The 23,731-nt window shown below is 39.0% G+C and overlaps 1 protein-coding gene across 3 annotated transcripts in view; it reads right to left on the bottom strand.

Annotated features, from left to right (window-relative positions):
* The window catches only part of ARHGEF7 (Rho guanine nucleotide exchange factor 7), a 129,500-nt gene that overhangs the window by 64,886 nt on the left and 40,883 nt on the right, over positions 1-23,731 (bottom strand). For all 3 annotated transcript variants that reach the window (XM_061626647.1, XM_061626645.1, XM_061626646.1), the window contains exons 7-14: positions 17,924-18,018; positions 15,672-15,767; positions 14,318-14,440; positions 8,623-8,761; positions 6,204-6,263; positions 3,857-4,003; positions 3,127-3,213; positions 2,217-2,295 (exon numbers count right to left, since the gene is read on the bottom strand). In XM_061626647.1, coding sequence (XP_061482631.1) covers positions 2,217-2,295; positions 3,127-3,213; positions 3,857-4,003; positions 6,204-6,263; positions 8,623-8,761; positions 14,318-14,440; positions 15,672-15,767; positions 17,924-18,018 — 826 coding nt within the window. The remainder of the gene's footprint in view (positions 1-2,216; positions 2,296-3,126; positions 3,214-3,856; positions 4,004-6,203; positions 6,264-8,622; positions 8,762-14,317; positions 14,441-15,671; positions 15,768-17,923; positions 18,019-23,731) is intronic.

The following is a 23,731-nucleotide window of genomic DNA, read 5'->3' as shown; positions in this document are numbered from 1 at the left end:
TTTCAGCAGTGGGGTAACGTGTTGGCGATAGCCTGACCACTGTTGTGCATGCACTGGTAACCTCCAGTCTGGATTACTGTAATGCGCTCTATGTGGGGCTATCCTTGAGATAGGTCTGGAAACTGCAGCTGGTGCAAAATGCAGCAGCGAGACTGCTCACTAGGGCAGGGTATCGCCAACATGTCACCCCACTGCTGAAAGAATTGCACTGGCTACCTATTAGCTACTGGACTAAGTTCAAGGTTCTAGTTTTGGTGTACAAAGCCCTATACAGCTTGGAACCAGGATACCTGAAAGACCATCTTATCCCTTATATACCCAGTCAATCACTGCACTCTGCAGGTGAGGGCTTCCTGCAGATACCATCTTATTAGGAGGTCCATTCTGCACAACATAGGAAATGGACTTTTGTGTAGTGGCACCTACCCTTTGGAATTCTCCCCACTTAAATATTAGACAGGTACCATCTCTGTTATCTTTTCGGCGCGTACTGAAGACCTTTCTCTTTCAACAAGCCTTTCAAGTAGAGACCTTATCCCAGTCTGCATCTGTGTTAGAATTGCTTTTAATGTTTTTTAAATCTTTCTTTTTTTAAAAAATAGATGTTTTTAATGTTTTTAAAGATGTTTGTTTTAATGTTTTAAATGGTTGTTTTGTTTTAATGTATTTTAAAGTCTGTTTTTGTGATGTGTTAAAGTGTTCTTAGTGCTTTTGTTTGCTGCCCTAGGCTCCTACTGGGAGGAAGGATGGGATACAAATCTAGTAAATAAATAAATCCTGCCCCAGTGAGCAGTTGCACCACGGCATTTTACACCAGCTGCAGCTTCTGGACCAACCACAAGGGCAGCCCCACATAGAATACATCACAGTAATCCAGCCTGGAGGTTACCATACCAGTGCATGGACAACAATGGTCAGGCTACCCCGGTCCAGAAACAGCTGCAGCTATCTTACCAGCCGAAGCTGGTAAAGGGCACTCCTAAGCCACTGAAGTCACCTGGGCCTCTAGCAACAAAAATGGATCCAGGAACACCCCAAGACTTTGAACCTGCTCTTTCGGAGGGAGTACGGCCCCATGCAAAGCAGGCAAGTGACAAATTACTTGAACTCAGGAATCCCCAACCCACAGCACCTCCTTTTTGCTAGGATTCAGAGTCAGTTTATTGGCCCTCATCCAGCCCACTATCAAGTCTAGGAACTAGTTAGGGCTTACATGGCCTCTGCCATTTCAGATGTTACAGGGAAACAGAGCTGGGTATCATCAGCGTACTGCTGATACCTCGCCCCAAATCTCCTGATGACCGCTCCCAAAGGCTTCATATAGATGTTAGATGTTAATGTTAAACAGCATTAGGGACAAGATGGTACCCTGCAGCACCCCACAGCACAACTGCCAGGGAGCTGAAAGACAATCACCCAATGCTATTCTCTGAAACCGACCCTAGAGATAGGATTGGAAACACTGTAAAACAGTTCCTCCAATACCTATCTCACCAAGTCGGCTCAGAAGGATACCATGGTCAATGGTATCAAAAGCCACTGAAAGATCAAGAAAGAATAACATGGTTGCATTCCCTCTGTCCTTCTCCCATCAAAGGTCAACCATGAGGGCAACCAAGGCCCATTCAATCCCATAACCAGACCTGAACCCAGATTGGAATGGATCAAGGTAATCTGTTCATCCAAGAGTACTTACCAATTGCTGTGCCATAACCCTCCCAATCACCTTCCCTAAAAAGGGGGCATTTACGACCAGGCGGAAGCTGTCACAAACCAATGGGTCCAGGGTGGGCTTTTTCAGGAGCTGTCAGATCACTGCCTCTGTCAGGGCAGCTGGGACCACTCTGTCCTGCAAAAATGCATTAACTACATCCTGGATCCACTCGGTTTTGCCCTCACATGTAGAAGCTGAATGCTTAAAGAGGTCATTGGCTTAATGTTTACAATTCTGGCTGCTGAATGTATTGTTAATTTAATGGTTTACTGGTAATTTTGCATTAGTGAAACCTGCCTTCTTATTGAAAAAATGAAAATCAGCATAAACCATATTAAAAATAAATACATGATAAACAGCATGATGTTACGCTGGAGAGATAATTTTAAACTGTCTTGCTGGTTATTTTAGCATACTTTTGAACAGATGCTTGTTTTTCTCACATTGTTTGATACATAGAACAATATACACTCAACCAGACAGGAATGCACAAGGACATTACCTGATATTTCAAATGCATTTCTGTGATTTTCACTATCTTCTAGCTTTGCGATGGTCATGCCTGTTAGCGGTAATTTTCCCTAAAAGCAGATATATCAAACCATTCTTTAAGTACAATCTAAAAACACAGCAGCTTTGTATTTAAGCACTAGCCTGGTAGCTGCAGGTGACAAGGACTTGCATGGTGGAGAGTGTCTGATCTACAGAGGAGGGACGGAGCTCTCCGCCCTTCCTGTGCCATCCTCCAGCAGCTTTTATGGGTTTATTTACATGGCTGAAATACTGAAAGATATTCAATTGTTAAAAACAAACATGAGACATTTTGGTTTTTTTAACCAAATGCTAGGGCACACGTACTTGCCCTTGAAAAAAAGTTTTTTTTCTTCAATTGTGACACTGCCTCTATGATCCTCACTTGCAAGTGTTCCATAGTAGGACATCTAATCTTCACAGTGTGGTAGGGAACCTTTTTCAGCCCTAGGGCTGCATTCCCTTGTAGCCAACACAAAGGGCTGTATGCCTGTGAGGATGGGGCCAGAGACTAAAGATGGATGAAGCAACAGGTGCAACTCTTACCTTTGTATAGTAGGGTACATTCCAGCCACACAAAAGCCAGCATACATCCACACATGTATCTCCATCCAGCCAAGCCAGAGAAATCATCACAATTCAAGGACACACCCCAGCCACGCAAAAACACTTGAGGAGGATGAAGAGAAGGGGAGGTGAGAGGTGTGGCCTGGAGAAAGCCCTGGGGTCAGGCAGAGAGGCATGGATGGCCCCTTTTGGACCCTGGGCTTGATGCTCCCCACCCGTTCTATAGGATCATAGTCAGAGGATACAAATGCTTCAAAAGCTAAAGATCATATACACATAACAAAGACACAAAATTATATTAAAACTTATTTTACCTGATAGATAAACCCACTCATTCTAGGACTGGCAGACAACATGAGCAAGATGTTAGGAAAGAGGAGAAGGTATCTTTCATTCTTTTCCTTATTAAAAAAAAAGAGGGAGGAAATCATTAAAATACTAAGTTAAAATCAAATGACATGACAAAACAAAAATTCAGATGGCATATTATGATCACAAACACTATTTGTCATGTATCTTTAGTAATATAAAGCTACATTTTAGAAACAAGATAAAAAAAGGCCAACAGCTTTGGATTTTCTTTTAAACAGAGCCATAATCTCTGCAAGGATTATATCCTTAAATACTTTATATATACAAAAATTGAGAACTTCTGCTTTAACAAATGAAAAGAGACTTAAAAGAACTCAGTCTCTAGTTATGACTGAGTAAATGCTGTACTGGACTTAACTGGGTACTATAAAAATTATGCTAAAAGGTTTATTTAAAAAATAAGTTCATAAACTCTCTCTCTCTCTGCCTTCCTCACTTTTGGACATTTCTTTACAAATTCATTCGGCAGGTTCTGCCCATTTCTAAGTACTTTCTCTTTCATAATCAAGTACAAAAACAGAGAAATTTTAAAAAAGCAAGGAGAGACAGACTTAAAACATTTTTTTTGTAAGAGAATAGGCAAAATATGTGACAATCCATTGAATTGTCTTTATACTAGTATAAAAAATCCCAGTAGCAGAGTAAGATCCTGGAAAAGGAAAACTGCATTACCTCACTACCAGCACACTGAATCATGACTTGTGACATGTAAATAACGTTTCCAAGTGTTTTGATGTCCTCTCCTTCCCAGCAGCGGATTGCTTCTGTTAATATTTGGAGTTCAAGTTCCTTTCTTTTCCGTACTTCTTGACATTGTGCCTATTGGTCCAGGAGAAAATACCATGAAGCAGGATGCAAGCACAACTTAACTAGCCCAGAATCAATAATTCAGCACCATGCCCTTTTGGTTTATTTAACTGTAGAAGAGGAGAGTTATTGAAACAGCTTTCTGGACTCTTCAAATAACCAAATTCCAACCACCCTGTAAGTTTCCAGATGGGTATGCAGGACCACAGCAACAATACAGGCAGTTGCCAAGACACTACATGTAGCACCATTACTGCTTTAAAGGCTATTTCTTACTTGACATCAAAGCAGAAACTCTAGACATCTCAGGAATGGACCACTTGTTCTAAAATGGCTACCAAATAGTCTCATTTTCCCTTGCCTTTTTTTAATCCCTCAATGTCCATCTCTTACCTTTCCTCAACTGTCATGGCTACCTTTGATTGCAATTGACAGACAGGGGCTCTTCTACTTATTTGTTTCATTTATATCATATACCTGCTATTATTATTATTAATTATTTAAGTGGAATCAGTTATAATGACTTGTCTGTTCTAGTCTGTTATTTAACACTAAAAAAAAAAGCTCATTCTACATCAAATATTTCAAAACTTGGCTTGACTTCTTGCCAATTCTTCTTAGTCTTCACTGACAACCTAAGCATTTAACAAAGGGCTGGATATATCATTTCATTCACTGTGTTTAGTGAAACACACACAGAAACAGAATATAACAGAGATTACCTACAGATTACTTCACATAGGACAGCCATATCCTGTAGACCTTTTTATGCTGAGAGGCCCATTCAGCAATTTAAACTTTTGATTAGCCAGTCATTTTAATGATAATTCTGCACTGTTTTTATGGTGTTTCATCTTTTATTTTATATATTGCTGTATACTACCTTTCTATCCTATGAGTTGGTGGCATACAAATACTTTTATACTTAAAATATAAAAGAGTGGGGAATCTTATGTGAAACAAAAGTGTGAGAGCCAGTGTGGTGAAGTGATTAAAGTGTCACACTACAACTGGGAGGGGGGAGAAGGACCAGGATGCAAATCCCCACTCTGCCATGAAGCTCACTGAGTGGCCTTGGGCCAGTCACTGCCGCTCAGCCTAACCTACCTCACAGAGTTGTTGTGAAAATAAAATGGAGAGAGGAAGAAACATGTACTCCACCTTGAGTTTCTTTGAGGAAAGGTGGGATATAAATGCAACAATAATAGTAAGATAAAGAAACAGCTCAAGATATTTCAGGCATAAATAACATTTTTTGAGAGTTTCAGCACACTGGGCTTTGCCTCTTTTTCCTTAGTGAACCACAAATTGACCCCAACTGCAGCACACTCTCTCAGAATTGTCTTTCTTTGAACTCCTTGACTACACCATTAAAGCCACCATTAAGAGATACTATGTGTATTGTTATTTAACTTTTACAGATTGTCTTTTGTATTTGGTTTTGTTTTATTGATGCCTTTTTATATTGTATTTTATATTTGTGTTTTTTGTAAGCTGCCTTGAGGGCCTTTGGCCAAAAGGCGGGGTATAAATAAACTAATAATAATAATAATACATTAAGCATCCACACAGGAGGAGAATATTCAATTTAAACAGGAAAAGCACCTGCAGGTTCTGCATTCTAAATGACCAGCTTCTCATTTAAATCCTGTTAGCCTAAGAAGGAACCATGGGGAAAAAGGATGTCACGTAAGCAATCTAAAACTGCACAATCAAACAGGAAGTTGGCTATGTGGTACATGACATGGATGTTTTTATGAGGTACCAGCTTTATATTTAGATTTGAATCTCTCAGGGCCACAGGAAGTGTAAACCGACAAGCCACATATGGACCAGGGAACTGTGCACCAGCATCCTCTCACTTAATGCAAAGCATTGAGTTGAAAGGAGATAGCTGCACACAGACTCCCCTCTCCCTCACATGGATTAGTACTAGAATTCACTCGTACAATCTTCTATCTGCAGGGTTTTGTGCCATTCTTTTTCTTCATGCAGTACCACATGGGTCCTTCTTTATCCTACGAGCTGTCTGAGCCTCATACAAAATTGCCAGAGAAACCATCCATTTGTAGTTATTCCATACACACATTTTCAAGCTCTCTTCCCCCTGCTACTTGCCAAAACTGCTCTCATGACCTTAGTGTGCTATTTCATATGATATTTAGACTTGTATGCAGTCTTAAGCATGCTATCTACTACCTATGTAACTTACAGAAAGATTTTTGAAGGCTGTCATGGATTTCTGAATGTCAGGCCGATCTGGATGATAATCCTAAAAGAAAATTCAAAGATACATTGCTTTGTAACCCCAGCTGGAATTTAAATCTCTGATATTAAGACTGGATTAAACAGTTGAGATACAGTTCTCACCCCTGTAAAGGCAACAAAACTCTACAGATCAGGTCATGTCAGCAGGGAACCATTTTATTTTTAAAAAGACACCCATTCCCACAAGTGACACTTCACCTGACAGACTGTTCATAAATTTGCATCTTTCAGTCACTACCACATAAATATCACTTAAGCAAGTTTTGCTAGCACAGAAATTAAAAATAAGTGGAAGTATTAATGAAGATGTAAATCAGAAAAGGAACTCTGTTCCAATTTTAAGCTAATCTATGACAAATACTTGCAACTGAAAATTCTAGTGCTCATTAATTTTTAAAATTAAAAACTAACTTTTCAACCCAAACTACTACTACTACTACCCCAAATGCATATAATATGGCATTGTCAAACCAAAGTTATTAAAAACTGTATTTAATAGGAGGAGCAGGCCTACAAGTCTGAGGATCATGAATTCATATACACTGTTGAGTTGCAGCTAAATATGGTTCGAATCCCCATACAGCCATGAAGCTCACTGGGTGACCTTGGGCCAGTCACTGCCTCTCAGCCTCAGAGGAAGGCAATGATAAACCTCCTCTGAATACTGCTTACCATGAAAACCCTATTCATAGGGTCGCCATAAGTCGGAATCAACTTGAAGGCAGTCCATACATATATGATGTTAAAATTAAATAATCATTCCAATGTGGGTTTTGTTCTAAACCAGGAATGAGTGATGGGCAACACATGTGAAATGGGGCATCTCAGCCTTCTCAAGTCCACTGTGCTGTCCAACTCCTCTCAAAACTCCAGAGAAATTTTAAAAAAAGACTCCAACTTGGGGTGGGAAATTTTATATATATATTTTAAAAACCACCACAAATCAAACCCTGGTGTGAATGAGCAAATATTTGCATACACCTTAAGAATCTCTCTGTCTTTACAGCCTAGATTCATATTTATGGACAAGCACGTCTTAGCAGCACTTAGGACTGTTAGGCAGTTGTATAGTGGAGGGGGACACAGGGGAGTATAGCTCCGGGCCTTTTTTGAGAGCAGGTGTGGTGATCAAATCATCTGTTGGAGTGCCAGGGTAACTGGTGGATCCTTCTTGCTCAGACAAGTGAGCCAGCAACGAGACTTTCAGGTTTTACTACTGTTTGTGACAAGTTAGGATACAGGAAATCAGAGAATTGACCTATAAAGCCTTACACGGTGTGGGTCCGCAATACCTGATGGAACGCCTCTCCCGCTATGAACCTACCCGTGCACTTCGTTCGACATCTAAGGCCCTCCTCCGAGTACCGACTCATCGAGAAGCTCGGAGGGTAATGACAAGATCTAGGGCCTTTTCGGTGGTGGCCCCCGAATTATGGAATAGTCTCCCCGAGGAGGTACGCCTGGCGCCTACGCTGTTATCCTTTCGGCGCCAGGCCAAAACCTTCCTATTCTCCCAGGCATTTTAATTCATTTGTATGTATTTTAATGTTTTAATTACCTTAACATTAGGTAGTCGTATTATGTATCTGTATTTTATATGTTGCGATTTTTGTTGATTATTGTTATTATTGTATGCTGTACACCGCCCAGGGAGCCATTGGCTAAGGGCGGTTTATAAATGAAATTAAAGAAAGAAAGAAAGAAAGAAAGAAAGAAAGAAAGAAAGAAAGAAAGAAAGAAAGAAAGAAAGAAAGAAAGAAAGAAAGAAAGAAAGAAAGAAAGAAAGAAAGAAAGAAAGAAAAAATGAGGCCAAGTCACTATTCTATTACTATCTCAGCCGATCCTGATAAATTGGCTTTTATACTATGTACTGATGTGTTTGTGTGAGTGGAGTGAACACGCTTGTTTTCAGCACAGTTCTTTTGCATTCTGGATTTTCCTTCAGGGTGTGACTATGTGGGTTGTCAGGATGAGCTCCTGCACTTCAAAATTTACCACTATATCACTGTAATACGCACCCTTTCTGAGACATCCAGAGGAGCCTCTCGGGGGCTTGGAGAGAAAGAACACCAACAGGCACATTACTTTATAGAATGTGGCATTACACCCATTTTATAGAGAAATGAGAAGCAGAAAGGTCAGAGCAAGTCACAGCTCTAGGATCAGGGCATGCTATTTATGCTTTTGAAAACACAATCTCAGAACTCTAATGGAGCTGAGCCTTCCAGACTAAGGCTTCCCTTACATCTGAAGAAAGAGACCATAGCAATGTACTTTGGGACTCATCATCCTTGAAATGTACCTTTAAGGTAACTGTTGCCAAATCATCATTAAAGTAGAACATAAATGCTGCTAAGATATACCTCCATGTGTCTTTCAAGTTCTTTGAGTAATGTTGGATATTTATCCAGGCGCATAAAGGGTTTGCTCAGGCCCGTTGTCAATACAAGAATTCCAGGACTGTTAGCTCCTTTCATCTCCATGAATTCTCCTAGCTCTTCACTGTTCATTTAAAAAAAGAAGAAAAAAATACCATTATTTTAAAAATAAAATAAAATAAAACCAAGAACTAAAACCAGCCAAACCAGAGAGAAATAAATCATTCCAATGCTTCTGCAATAGCCTGTTTTTGTTTTGTGAGAAAAGACAAAGCCTAGCCATAAAATTTTTAAAAATGAAGATTTTTAAAGGATTTTTTTTGTTAATGGAAAAGCAGATCTTCAAACTCAGCTTTCTTTCTCTCTGAATCCCATTAGGATTGCTAACACTATAAATAGTGATTTCAAGTCATGTTAATCAAACAACATATTATTAATATTCATGACAAGAGATAAAGTCCAACAAGATTAACAGTTCAATTCCAAGTGCACAAGCATGGGATTAAGTGCTATGTTGTTCAACAGAGCTTACTTCCAAAGCGAGTCTGCATAGCAGTGAAGCTTTGCTTAAGAATCACACTATCAAAATATCACAAGTCACAAAAGAAGTTCCACACTTTGAAATGAGCATACAGGCCTTTAAGCAGGAATTGGAAATGGTTTTATTCTAGCAGACGTTTTCAAGATCTTGTTCTTTTTAATGCTGTTTTTAGTCTACTGTTTTCAATTTATTACTTTATGCTGTTTTTTTATTTATTATATTATTTTATTGCTAATGTTTGAAATTAAAGTATAGTCAGAAAAGCATGTTAATAAAGAATGGTGGGTACAATTTAAGCACATAAATATACTGAACACAATGCCAAATGAATAATAGTGAACTGCTGAACATTTTCCATGAGAAACACAAAGTAAATTTTTAATGAACCACTATAACAACTTCATTTGCACAACTTCAATTCTCCGGCAGCAATTTTATCCACTCTAGTACAATGCAGAGAATGTTGAGAAAGCAATTGCCATTGGTTCTCCCTACCATCACCAACATGCACGTACACAAAAACTTTTCAGCATCAAGACACAACATTTCTCTCATCTGCCGACACATCTGCACAGTGCCACATTCAACTATTGTCCTGCTCTAAATAATTATCCAACAAACAGAATCAAATTACTTATCTCTTTTAATGTGTGTTAGGAAACAGCATAACATAAGGTCCGACTGTCCTCCCCACAATTGTTGGATGTCAGTTGTACCTTCATTCATTTAGACATTTTGAGGGAGAGCTTGCACATTGTAAGATTACAGTTAGCACTTGATAGCAACTTCAAATTAGTATTAAGTTAGAAACAATTTACAGAACCAGGAGACACATCTCTGCATAGGTGTATAAAATCTCCTTCCAAGATCATTTATCATGAGCAGATCTCTTCTGTCATATGAACTTATCAAGGAATAATAAGATTACTGAGTGCCATCTCAGTGGGCACAGGCATGCCATTACCATGAGAAAAAAGGTAATCATCCAACAGCAGGAGCCACCAGCTGCCTTAGCATGGAAATATGATTATGAGAAGTGCCATATTATAAAATAGGGATGGGAAACGTATGGCCCTGCAGATATTGTTGGACTACAACTCTCATCATCTCCAACCATTGGCCATGCTGACTGTGACTGATGGGAGCTGGAGTCCAACAACTTCTGGAGGGCATCCCTGCTGTAAAAATCCTAACCATCACCTCCACCTATGTGGACAACCAGGAGAAACCTGCTCTGTGAAAACAGAGCAAAAAATATCCAGGCTATTTTTTCTCATCAGCATGGAATATTCCTGAAAATAATCTTTCTCACAGTGTAAGGAGAACAACAATTACTGGGACAGAGCCTCACTGCTGCCACTACTTTTGCTAGTTAGAATAAATGGCAATGCAATACTATGCATTTCTCTTTGTACAAATGGGGGATGGGGAGAGATTAGTTCACGCTGTGGAATCCCAAAGCTCTCATCTTCTGGGTTCCCTCACGATTCCTTCCAAGTTTTCACTGAGCGTCCCCCATCCATCCAAATGGCTAGAAGCAACTCCTCCTGCTGCCGCCTCAGCTCCTCTACAGTGAAACTGAAGCAACTCTTCCTGAGCATATGGTCTCAATTTCAAGAGGGTAACCAAGATGCCTCATTAAAAAAACACCCAGATTTCCAAGACCATAAAAGTGGACCACATCACCATCATGTTCATGAACATATATGCGACAGAAGGCTTCATGCACACATGCAATACAAATACAATACATATGTACACTCAGAAGCAATGATTTTGCTATTCAAGGGACTGTGTATTGAAACAAAATGGAACTCTATTTTAGCTACAACTCACCACAGCACACCAGACATGCAAAAAGTAAGAATCTTTTTAATAGCATCTGGTCGAGAAAGAACTTTTCTCCATACAAAACTTAATTTAAAACTGGTGAACTATTTGGAGACTAAGCATCAGTTAATTTATGTTCATTACAACTAGAAAATCAGTGTGGTTAGTTCAAGATCACAGCTGTTTGGACAGACAACAGGTCTTTATAACATGCCATTTTTCTAAATGCTGCAGAATATTGCATAGCGAATCTCTTCCATATTTAACAAAAGCAGCACACAGGAAAGAAACAAAATGAGATGTACAAGATTGGCTAAGAAACAAGTAGGCCTATACTGTTACGATTAAAATCTTAAATATATTATCTACACAAAAGAAACCAGGTATGTGGAATAAAAAAGCATAAATATTACTACAATATTAGTATACATTTACAAAATATAGATATGAAATTATTTTTGAAACCTCTACTATAAAGCTAGTCCTAATAACTGACTGTTTTTATTATGTGTGCTTCATGAAGTTTGTCCAGAGTCAGCAGAGTTATTAAACCAGAAGTTGCAATTTGCCTCTAAATGAACCCACGCCATCAACACTTTTAATATATAAAATCATTATAAACTAGGAAGAGTGTTTTTAAAAATTCAAAGCACCTACAATCATGTGAACAGTAAAAAAACTTGTTAGCATTAAAGGCACAAACAAGTGATAAAACACACATTTAAAACTGCAACTTACACTTCCAGTTCCTCTCTATAATAGACAGAACATGAACTCTCACTGCTGAAAGGTCTAAAGATGTCACATAGACAATGCATGCTGAAAACCCTCCAGCCAACTCTTGGCTCACTTAATTACTCTAAGCTTTTTATGGTCTCTAATGCTGCAATTCTAGATAGAATGCCTTATTCTTGGGCTGTTGCTTCAAGTATGACATCACCCTGTGTTAGCAGCCCTTCGGGAACAAAGTGGAGGAGGGACAAAAGGTTCTCTGACAGATGCTTATCTGTATTCCATGCTCCGGTTATCTCTCATAACTGTGCATTTTAAAGCTTCAGATTTTGAATATTGGTACTTCATTATATGTATAACATTTTAAAAAAATAATTTCAAGTTAGGTTCCAGCTACAAGATCTTCTAACATTATGCAAACTGTACTTTAAAAGAAAACAATGGTGGCTTGAAGCCTTGCTCCAATCTACAGAAGTAACTGCTAACTGGAAGCATGCTGGAGAAGTTCTAGTGTTGTGGCAGGGGAGTAGGGGCTAAACCTACTCTCTCATTTATGCTAAATACTCAGTGCAGAATGTTATTGCCATTTTTCTCCATAGGAAATATTATGTTCCTTGCCTTTGTTTTAAAAGACTTATCTGCAGAAGTTTAGTTTCATTAATATGTAACTGAATAAACTCGTACACTTAAATGAACTTGGACATTTGAAGGAAAGGTAAGGAATAAGAAGTTTTAAAATAAAGATACAAGACTGCTTTAAAACAAGCGACAGCCCTGCTAAAGAGTGTTAGCAACTCCATGAGTGAGAAATAGTCTGATATGTGGCTAAATACAGGTTTCTGGCTAAGCAGTGGGGATGGACAGAAATGTTCATACCCCTTCCAAGCCAATTCTAGTTATAAGCTGAATCAGTTAATAGCCTTATTAATCCACAGATGATCATTTTAAAACATCAGATATCAGAAAGCATCTGACAAAGCTTAGGGAAGTAGACAGCAAAACTCAAAAATGGTAACAAAATATATTTGCTTTAAGGACTGTACAACAGTGACAAGCTAGTTTCTACTGCCTATTACACTTACAGCACAATCAGATTCGACCCAGCCTAGAGCAGGCTAACTTGACAGAGCCCTTGATAACACTGAGTGAAACTTGAACCCCTGAATCTTAGGAATGTAGCAAAAAAGCCTAAAAGCACTCAGTCTCTGTAGGTCTTTTGTAAACGGACAAGTAAAAATTCCATTTGGAAGTGCCAGCATTGTGCTCTACTGGCATCAGAAAGTGCTGAGATTAAGATAAATTAGGAAATAATTCACTGTCTTGCACATAGGCACACAATTAGACAAACCTGAAAAGATGACAAAAATTGCTGCCTTGGGAGCCAGTGATAGCTAGGAATCTTTAAAAGGAATGATTTCCACAGACAGTATAAAGCTACATTTACTTACAATGTCCACCCTTCAACCATACAAGCACAAAACCCCAAAAGCACAATGATTTAATTTCAGTTTTAATCACTAAGCACACATCATCAAAACAAAAAATCAGGTAATAAGCCAACAAATTGCTGAGTACTGCTACATATGGTACTTTATAAAGATCCATAGATAGATATATTTTCAAATAGCCTAAGAATAGGAGCAGCTCTGATGGATGGGACCGAAGGTCCTTCTCATCTGCATCCTGCTTTCCACAATGGCTAAGACACTTCTGGAAAGCCCACAAGCAGAGCTTGAAGACAACAGCTCTCCCCTGCTGTTGCTTTCCCAGCAACTGGCATTCAGAGGCATACTGCCTCTAGACACAGAGGTTCTACACAGTCATCATGGCTACCAGCCAGCGATAGACCTATCATCCAGGAATTTCTCTAATCCCTTTTAAAAGCCATCTAAGATAGTAGTCATCATCATATCTTGTAGCAGTGAATTCCATAAATTAATTATGCATTGTCTGAACTGCTTAAGCAGAGGAGGAGGAGAAAATATACAAGTGTGGGGGCCCATCTAGTGTCATTCATGTTGTGCAATGATAGGGAACTTGTGGTCCCTCATACGTTGCTGGACTACAATTCCCACCATCCTTGTCCATTAACTATGCCAGCTGGAGCCATTTCAAGGTCTCCGGCTCCTTATCCCTGATCTAGCCCCAAACCATCATTTGGCCTTATGTTTGAACTAGCTCTAAAACTGCTCTCTCACACATTTATAGAACTTATTAATAAATATGCATAGCACTATACAACTTGTAAGGCTGCAACCCTGTGCACACTCATTCAGGAAAAGTTATACTGACATCAATGCAACTTGCGTTTGGGCAAAATAGGATCTGGCTACATATTAAAAACCAGCAATGCTTATTTTCAAATCCTCCATTAAAAAGCCGATCTCAAAACTGAAGTTCATGTCTATGGTTACTTCAGTCTTGTGCCTTATAAAAGACCTCAAATTGTACTTTTGCTCTAAGTGAAAAACACACCTGGCCTTATATTTGTCTGCAAACACTATTTAAAAAAGCAGAGAAAGAAAAAACAGGTAAATTTACAAGTTTTTCTTCTGTATTTTTTCTAGATACACATACCTGTGTTCTGTGAGAACAGTTACTGCTGATGGGTGGTTGGCACAGTACGCAAGGTATAAATTTTTCATTTGTGGCATCAGATTTAGAAAGCAACCACCAACCCTCTGCTGAGCTTCAGGCAACCTGAGTAAAGCAACATCAATGTAGTTTTTTAAATGTTCTGAAACTTAACACACAAATGACTCCAAATGCACCAGGACAGAGGTAACGTTTGTTTTTGCAATCTCAAATGCCACGTCTAGCTTTGGGGGTCTAATGTTAGGGAAAGTGTTAAACAAAGACTTATAAATAAATAAATCGTATCTGAAATTGTAAACTTTCTATTCAGCTGAGGGGCAGGAGAGAAGGGATCTGAAGATTTGGAAAAACATTTTACACAGTCATCTAGCCCAGCCTTGTCCAACCTTTGGGCCACAGATGTTGCTGGACTGCAACTCCCATCAGCCCCAGCCAGCATGGCCAATGGTCAGGAATTATGGGAACTGTAGTCCAGCAACATCTGTGGCCCAAAGGTTGGACAAGGCTGATCTACCCTGTATTGTACATATTCTCATATATTTGACAAGTCATTATATGTTATTACTTGGTATGCTTGGCCTTCTGTTTTTTTAAATTGATTTATGCAATTACTGTTGTTCTGAGGACCCACTGCTAATGCAATGAAAAGGAAAATTAAAACTGCAGCTAGATACTAGGGGACCAAACTTGATATGCACATGTTTGAAAAACATGCATGACCCAGTTTGGCTACAAAGTGGAAGAGGCCACTTTTAAATGCATAACTGACTACCACAAGGGAGGGGAATTGTTCTGGAGTAGTAATGAAATCATAGTAAGGGAATCTCACCAGTCCCTTTTTCAAAAGGCCTGGGTTGTCAGTATCCCAAAGTCTGTATTAATGCTGCTCGGATGTAATCCATAACCAGAGTAAATGGGAGGGAGGAAGAATTCAGTCATGAAAAGGATGCGTCTGGAAGTAAGGCAACAATAATGCAAAAGTCCACTCCCATAATCCTAACTGAAGGTCCAGGAGTGGTACAACTTCACAAGTTTTACGAGTTTAAAGTTGTTTGCTTCAAGAATGTTTACTACTTCAGGTGTATTTTTAATCAACTATTTTAATATCCTTCATCACTTTGCATAAAGCTACTATTCATCTCCAGTACTGCTTATAGTATAATACTTGCATTTTTCTGGAGTAATAATTTCAATTTATTTGTTCATACTTTTGCAACTGAACTGCAAGATCTATCCATTTATATCAGTATATGCAAGTGGACTACAAATTTCTTTAGATGCTAGGTGTCATTCTGGGCAGTTAAATGTACTGATTTGCTTGTTGCTTAATACATACTTGGTGCATTCTTCCAAAGACTGTACAAGCATTTGCTGAAAAGAACTTATTTCTTCTAGATTTCCCATTAAATATGAAGTATCTGTAGAGTTTAACCTGGAGCCAAGAAAAAGAAAATTAAGATTAAACACTTGTACAAAAAATAATTGCTATTTTTTTTATTATACAGCCACAAGCGTGGCTGAATACTACAGCCAGCATGGATTTTTCGCATTCCGTAGTGTTAAATTGGAAATACCCCCATGCCATTCTGATGCTTCCCATAACCTCATTTTAAATCAAAACCTTACAAAACATATAGTCCTAAACTCAGAAACACTTGCTTAACAACACTCTAAATTTTCATGGCGATACACAAAACAGAGAGAATTAAGAGTTCAAAGTGTAAAAGAGAGAGAGAGAAACAGACAGCTCTTGGACTTTTTTCTGTCAGAATTTTCATAATTTGCTGAAATTAATTAAAAATCAGCCATGTTCACAGAGTACCTGTAATCCTATTACCGACCTTGCCCAATACTCTGACCTTCATCATCTACATTTTAAAAGTTTAAAAAATGGAAACACAAATTTGTAGGGCAGACAATATCTCAGAGAGGAGGTCAGGTCTCCTGCTCCCCTGGTACATTCACTACAGTCGCCCAATTTCCCTGCTTTTTAAAATTTGATACAAATATCTGTTGGCTATAGGCAGATTCTGAAACCGCAAGGATTTTTGCCTATTAGTGAATGTTGCTTGCAGTCAAGACTGGCTTCCACTGTGGAAGCTTGGAAGGGAATCTAATCAGATCTTCTCCCCCAGGATATACATTCTGTAACATGCTCACCATATACTCAGGTTGACAGCTTGTCCATAGCTGGCTTCATAAGTGAACTGATTGAGCACCAGACTTTGTGCCATAATCCTCTAGGTAAAGAGGGACATTGGCATGCTCTCTGGTGAATTCTTCAGCTTGCACAGGGTATTATCCAAAGTGGAAGAAGTTAATCTAGATCATTAAACTATCAGAGTGGGGAGGAAGAATACAACAGGACAACACCACTGTAAAGGGAAGAAGATGGTGAGGATGAAATTACCAAGACACCACACTCTGCCCAGCGCAGCAGCCTTCCTGATTATACACACCCATCTTAATGACAGGCTCTTCATTAGTCATATACACCACCAACAAACTGAAATTCAGCTCTTCCATATGTACCCCCTAGGAAATATTGGCTCTGAGGTCACAGAATGTTCATTAACATCTCATAATTGCTAACGGAGCAATTATTGCTAACAGAGCAGCCGTTGGAGAGTGAGGGAGTGCACGCAGCAGGAGTGGGAGCCAGGAGCGGGAGCCGGGGCCCAGCAGTAGCGCTTTTAGTGGCAGCAAGAGCCCGCCGCCAGTGCCACCAGTAGCGCCGCCAACACCAGCAGGCCCGCCGAGACTCTTCCCCATGCAGCATGCCCCTTCCTCATGCCGGTCCCGCAGTGGCCTTGGCTCAGCCTCAAGCACGCAGGCAGGCTGGTGGCGGTGGAGGCAGCCATGCCAGCTCTGTGAAGGAGGCAGCGGCGACAGCAACAGCAGCAGGTCTGTTTCTTCAGGAGCCTTGCCTGCGTGTTCCTTCAGGACTAATCTAACTTTTGCCTTCTGAGCCGCTTCAAGGAGCGAGTTAGCTACCGGGAAGGGCCTACCGTAGGCACCAAGCCTCCTTCCATCATGGGACTCAAGGCAGTGTACGTGAGATTTCTTTGCAGATATCCATCCAGGCCTGACATACCCAGACCTGCTTCGTTCCAGCTAGGTAGTGCACTCATGGACTTATGTGCTTTTAGACGGTACCTTGGGGCCAATTTTAGCGCTGCAAGTGTTAAGATGGAAATCTAGATAGTGATGGTTATTGTTATTTAACTCTTGCAAATTGTGTTTTGTGAATCGTATTGCTTTATTGATGTATTCTTATATTGTATTTTGATATTTGTGTTTTCTGTAAGCCGCCTTGAGGACCTTGGGCCGAAAGGCAGGGTATGTATGTATGTATGTATGTATAAATAAATAAATAAATAAAAAGATAAGGATCAATTTAAATGCTACAGTTACCATTCTACCCTATAAATGGCAGATGTACCATTTATCATGTGCATCTCTACTCCAGTGCTACAAACATTGCCAATAACTGAAGGTTACGCTGGCTCAAACATTATGACCACATTATGACCACCTCTTAAAAACACCACCATACAGAAATACTTTTCAATGGCAAAATGTACTTACTTTTCACTAGCTTGCAAGGGTCGCAGGTAGTTGGAAAGCATGGTCTGTAGTTCCTTAGCATATTCATTTTCTGTTTCTAGAATGTTTTGTAGCACCTGTAATATATGAAAACTTCTAATTTTAAAGGTGCAGGGGGGAAAAATGTCAAAATGCCAATATTATTTTAAATAACTTGTTTTACTCTGCAGAGGGCCTAGAGACGAAACGGCGGGAGAGCTGCACGTTGACAGAAGGTAAGCAATGAGATTAATGATAATTTTTTAATTATGTTTTGGAAAGGTCAAAATGGTAGGAAAGGGCTGTAGCTCAGTGGCAGAACCCATGTTTTGCAGGTTTAATCCTCAACACCTCCAGGTTAAGGCTAAGAAAACACTTGTCGGAAAGCCTGGAGAGTCACTGCCAGTCATTGTAAATCAATGGCGAACTAGATGGATTAAAAGGTCTGACTCAGTATAAGTCAGCTTCCTAGTCTACAAAATCTTGTAGCACTTTGATTGTTTAAGGCAAAGATGGCTAACCTTTTTGGCAAATGTGCCAGAAATTAAAAGTGTGAGATAGCACTGCTCCACAGCCCTCCTTGATGGGATTTTGCCACAATCTACAGACAACAGCTATGCACAGGGGGTGATGTTGGAGACCCTAAACCTTACTGTATTGGGGGATTCTACCATTTCCCTGTCTTCCTTTCATGCCTTTCATCTATGTATATGCAAACAAACATTAAAAACTGGGCCATTCCAGCAGGGTGCAGGCTTAACCAGGTGTACAACAGAACGACCCTTGGATTAAGGAAAGATTTCCAACAGTACTAGGAGCACTGCATTCTGCAAGAATAAGCTGTTTTTAGCACTACTATCCCTTTTAAAACCCAAATTTGTTATTACTTTGTGAACACCAATATATAATAAGATGACTCTCCCAGCAGCCCTATGATCTTAGGATGTACTAGGTACCTGCATTATTCAATACTGCAGTTCAGTCAGTTTGAACATAAAACAGTTATTCATGCCACATGACTGCATGAAAGCCTGATAAAACAAGTGGCATGCTGAACAATTTAAAATGGAGAATTCACTGTTTCTTTCATTAGTGTTGCTGAACTGTTTTATTCCCTTGAATAGGCCTATTCAGTTAAAGGGAGAAGGGGGAGGAGAAAGGGAGACAATTTCTGAATTCATTCTTTTGTTAGTAATTTGACTCCTGCACCAAAGATTAAAATATCTCTCATTTTGCAAGTAGTCCTATAAAGGACAGATGTCACAAAAAATACATAAGCTATTAATTAGTCTGTTACAAAGTACAATTATAAGCTCTTGCACACAAGAAGCAGAAAGATTAATAAATTATATCTTGGAAAGTAAAGACAATGCTGAAAAGTCAGCAGACCACAATGCTGTCACATGCAGAGCTAGGCTACATTTAAGTTTTTTTTAAAAAAAAACCTTATCGGTTGCATTATGAAACTAGCAACCAGCTAAAGTTTCATGGGAAGTGGGGAAGGGGCCCTTAAACAAGGATCCAGGAGAATCATTGTCAAGGCTTTCAAGTATTAAACCAGCAGAGATGTGCCATTATCTTTGCATCATTTTTATACAACTCATCAAGGTGTATTCTCACGACCTATTTGACAACTTAATTGTATGAGTCCTTGAATTAGAGTGATCCTATTAAGGCACAGTAAATGTCTTTAATTAAAATACACCCCAAATCCTCGCTAATCTGAGAAGATAAAACCATACATAAATTAAAATAAGCAGTGTTATACTGTTTTTAAATTAGCAGCAAAACTACATTTTAGCTAAGTGTAAATCAAATTCCTACAAACAAGAATGTACCCAAAGTTTAAACATATTTGAACTTCTCCTTTACATTTCCTGCATTCACAAAGCACAACTGGAAAAAAGCCTATTTTTTAGGATTCACACTGATTTTATTAAGAAAGTTCTAAATTCTCATAATTTCTCTGTGCCTCATTGTCTTTAGATAGGCTTCAAGATCACTTAACAACTTCTCTTGCAGAGAATTCACATTTACAGTATTGTGGAGATTATGAAGCACCAAACATAACAATACTTCACATTCAGCATAGCTGCACAATTTCTAATCTCACCATCATGCTTGTCTGCTCTAATAATCACCTTTCTCCTCTTTCCTGCTTTCTGCACATTCTGGCTGCTGCAAGAACCCATGAGATTTCAAAGACCTTGCTCCAAAAGCTCCATCACCATTTGATGAAACTAGGTACCAAATGTGGATTGCTTTCACAGACATGGTAACCTTTTACAGTCTGCAGCACAAATGAAAAAGCATAAGGAGCTGAATTCATCCAGTGAGAGCTATCCTTTAATCACAAGGCATCGGGGTGGGTGGGGGATATCAAGTATGTCTAACAGTTCACTCATACAAAGCCCAGTTATCACTCCTAAAGCAAAAACTCTGACCAGAGTGTGGCTTTTTAAACAAAATCACCTGATTAAAGGACTGCTCTGATGTCAGATGTAAGGAAACTCACGGCTACTTCACAAATAATATTTTTCTTCCATAAAAAAAGGATACACCATTATATGGGGAAATTGCGTAAGTGCTTGGAAGTATCTTACAGCCAAATAGATACTTGCATGTTTTTCTCATGGTATGCCAGTTACTCCCCACACCCCCTAGAAACAGAAGAAGTGAATCACAACAGAATAAGAAATCAGAAATACACAATGCACAAATAACACTAATCTATAAATATACAAATTTCAAATGGTCACAAGCTAAAATGGATAAAACCAAATTCAACACTATACAGATAAGCGTCCAAAATACAAGCAATTGCTGTGGACTTCCCGGAAGGATTGCTCCACCTGCGGCTGCCTCTGAGATGAGCTCTGTCTCAGAGGAAGCTTTCTTCAGTTTAAAATCAGTCAAAAGGGAACTTTGACTGGTATAAATGTTCTCCCCAGCAAGGGTGAACCGAAGATTATCCACAGAAACTTCGTTAGGCTGTCGGTGGCTGGAATCGATCAGGAATTCCCTGGGAAAGGAAGGCATACCTAGCAGCCGAAGACGGAGTTAGGACTTCCAGCAAGCTGGGCTGAAAAAAGCGAGACGTTTTTTCTTTTAAACGATCCACAACGGGCGAGCTTTCTTCTGTCTAATCTTATCATTTGGCTTAAATTACTACAGTAAAAGAGATTTGTTTAAGAATCAGAAATCAAGATACCTGGGTGAGTTACACTTCTCTCTTTTATACAAGGAATTAAGGAGGAGGAAAGAAAATTTAAAAAGCTTATCTTATTTTTTATGGCAAAAAGCTGGCCTGAATTTGGAAACTATAAAGATTAAAACGGATGAGGGGCAACTTACCCAAAGAGAAAATCTGATTTAGATGATTATTTGATTGATATATGTCTGGGACTACTTTTTCTTGGACTACTTTCTTTAGACAAATCTGCTGTTTGTGTATGTTACTAATTGTTCGGCGTTGTGAACCAAATTTGTTTTGCATTCTTGGACGTGCGGGAGATAAGAACTGTGCTGGCCAGATGATGTCAACAGGCCTGGAATATTAACCCCCTTATTGCTGGAAAAAGATGCAAATTACTCTTTGCTTGGGAATTGTGGCTATATTGGAAATTTGAAGGGTTTTTTCTTCGGCTTTAAGAATGACAATCAAAGAAGTGGCAGAGACCCTGGATGTATCCCTGGAAGGGTTTTCCCCTCTGGATATGTTTCAGAAGATAATGGATGAGATTAAGATAACGAAACAAGAACTGGGACAGAGTAGACAAGAGATGGCAACTGAATTTGGTAAAGTGAAACAGGAGTTGAAAGAAATAAAGGATTATATGAGAAAAGGAGCAGATGGACAAGCAATAGAAGATGAAAAAGAAATTAAAGGGAAGGAGCAAATTCTGGAGATTGGATCAGATACATCAAATGTGGAATTGGAAAAAGATTTGGACTTTATGGCAAAAATTAAAGGGAGGATGCAAGTCCTGGAGATTGGAACAGATATATCAAGTGTGGAACTGAAAAAATATTTGGAGTTTGTGGATCCTGGAGATAAAGATTACTGTTTGGAATTTGGCGTTGCCCCTGGAGAAATTGATGAAGATATCAGAGATAAAGTTATCAATGCTTCGATGGAATTTCTGGACTGGAATGATTTGATGGAACTTGAAAAAGAGAAAATTTATAGAATTAATTCCAGATATGTGACAATGGAAAAACTCTCAAGAGATGTGCTAGTGCATTTCGTAAAAAAGAGGAACAGAGATATGACTTTACAACAACATTTCAATAACACATTCAGAATTGACGGCAAGGAAATATTTGTGAGGAAGGAAATTCCCATCAGACTCTTACTATATGACTATGACAGCAAGATTATTATGGGTGCAAGGATGGAAGTTGGAAGATGGAATTAACACTGATAATGGAAAAATGGCTATTGAAATTACTGGTCCTAGTAGACTTGATGAGATGGATTAATTGACATGTTTATTTGGAGAAAAATCGATGGATATATTTCTCAAGGACTGGAAACCTCTCTTTGACTTTTTGCGGAAAGAATAAAGTGATGTTAATGAGATTTGATGATTAATTAAGATCACTACTGGAGGAAAGTGATTTTGTAATATATTAAGAGACAGGTTTGTTATATATTATAGACCTATAACTGATCTGCGACAAATCGGAAGTCAACATTTTATTTTATTGTTTAATCTGTTTCTTTTTTGTTTTGTTTTGTGTTTTAAAATTTGAATAAAATTAACAAAATACAAGCAATTGCTGGAAGAAAGTCCACAAAGTTACAGAGATTCGTCCTTTAAAGATTTTGTGAAATGGGTCATCAAGAGTCAGCGTGCATGCAACCCATTACATAAATAAACATTTTTTTAAAATTTCTGTGGAAAGTTTTTTGGACTCTGGGAGCTATGAAGAAATGCTTCCACAAGCAATACTCTTCACAGATTCACATGCTGATGATCAAGTGACCAAAGTATCTTTCAGCTTCTTCAAGGGCCAGTATGTTGTAGTGGTTAGACTGAGTGTCAGACTAGCAAGGTGGAGGAGTGACTTTGCCTTCATCAATAAAATAGGAAACAAAGTGCTCCATATGAGAGGGGAAAAACTGCACAGATTAGGCTCCTGCATGATGGATCAGATATTCTCCTGGAATGCCTCTTGCATATTTAGCATTATGTCTGTAGTGGGAGTGAAGCTTTCACTTCCAGATATATGAACTAAGGTCAACATGTGGAAATGGAAAAGCTAGCCCTCAGCTCTTTGCATCAGATTGACATCAGAAACTTCCGGGAAGGATTGCTTCGCTTGTGTCTGCCTCTGAGACGAGCTCTCGTCTCAGAGGAAGCTTTTTCAGTTTTAAAACCAGTCAAAAGGTTTTTTTTGACTGGTAAAAACTTTCTCCCAGGCAAGGGAGAAACGAAGAGATCATCCACAAGCTTCGTTGTGTTTGTTGGGGGACTTAAATTCATTAGGATTGCCTATGAACGAAGGACCAGCCAGCAACGTCGGACGGAGCCAAGGAATTTCAAGCAAGCTCAAACTGATTAAGCAAGACGTTTTTCTTTTCTTCAAAGAAAAGCAGATTTTAACAGGCAAGCATTCTTCTTTCTATCCTTATCATTTGGCTTAAATTGTTGCAGTAAAAGAGATTTGTTAAAAGAATCAGCAGTAAAGAATCCCTGGGCGAGTTATAACTTTTCTCTTTTATACACGGAATTAAGGCGGAAGGAAATCGAAATAGCTTATCTTTGTTTTTATTGCAAAAAGCTGGCCTGGAATTGAGAATTATAA

The sequence above is a fragment of the Rhineura floridana genome, chromosome 5, assembly GCF_030035675.1.
Source record: "Rhineura floridana isolate rRhiFlo1 chromosome 5, rRhiFlo1.hap2, whole genome shotgun sequence".
In the NCBI taxonomy this organism is placed as follows: Eukaryota; Metazoa; Chordata; class Lepidosauria; order Squamata; family Rhineuridae; genus Rhineura; species Rhineura floridana.
The sequence above is the reverse complement of the archived record's forward strand: the minus strand, read 5'-3'. Positions and strand labels throughout refer to the sequence as shown.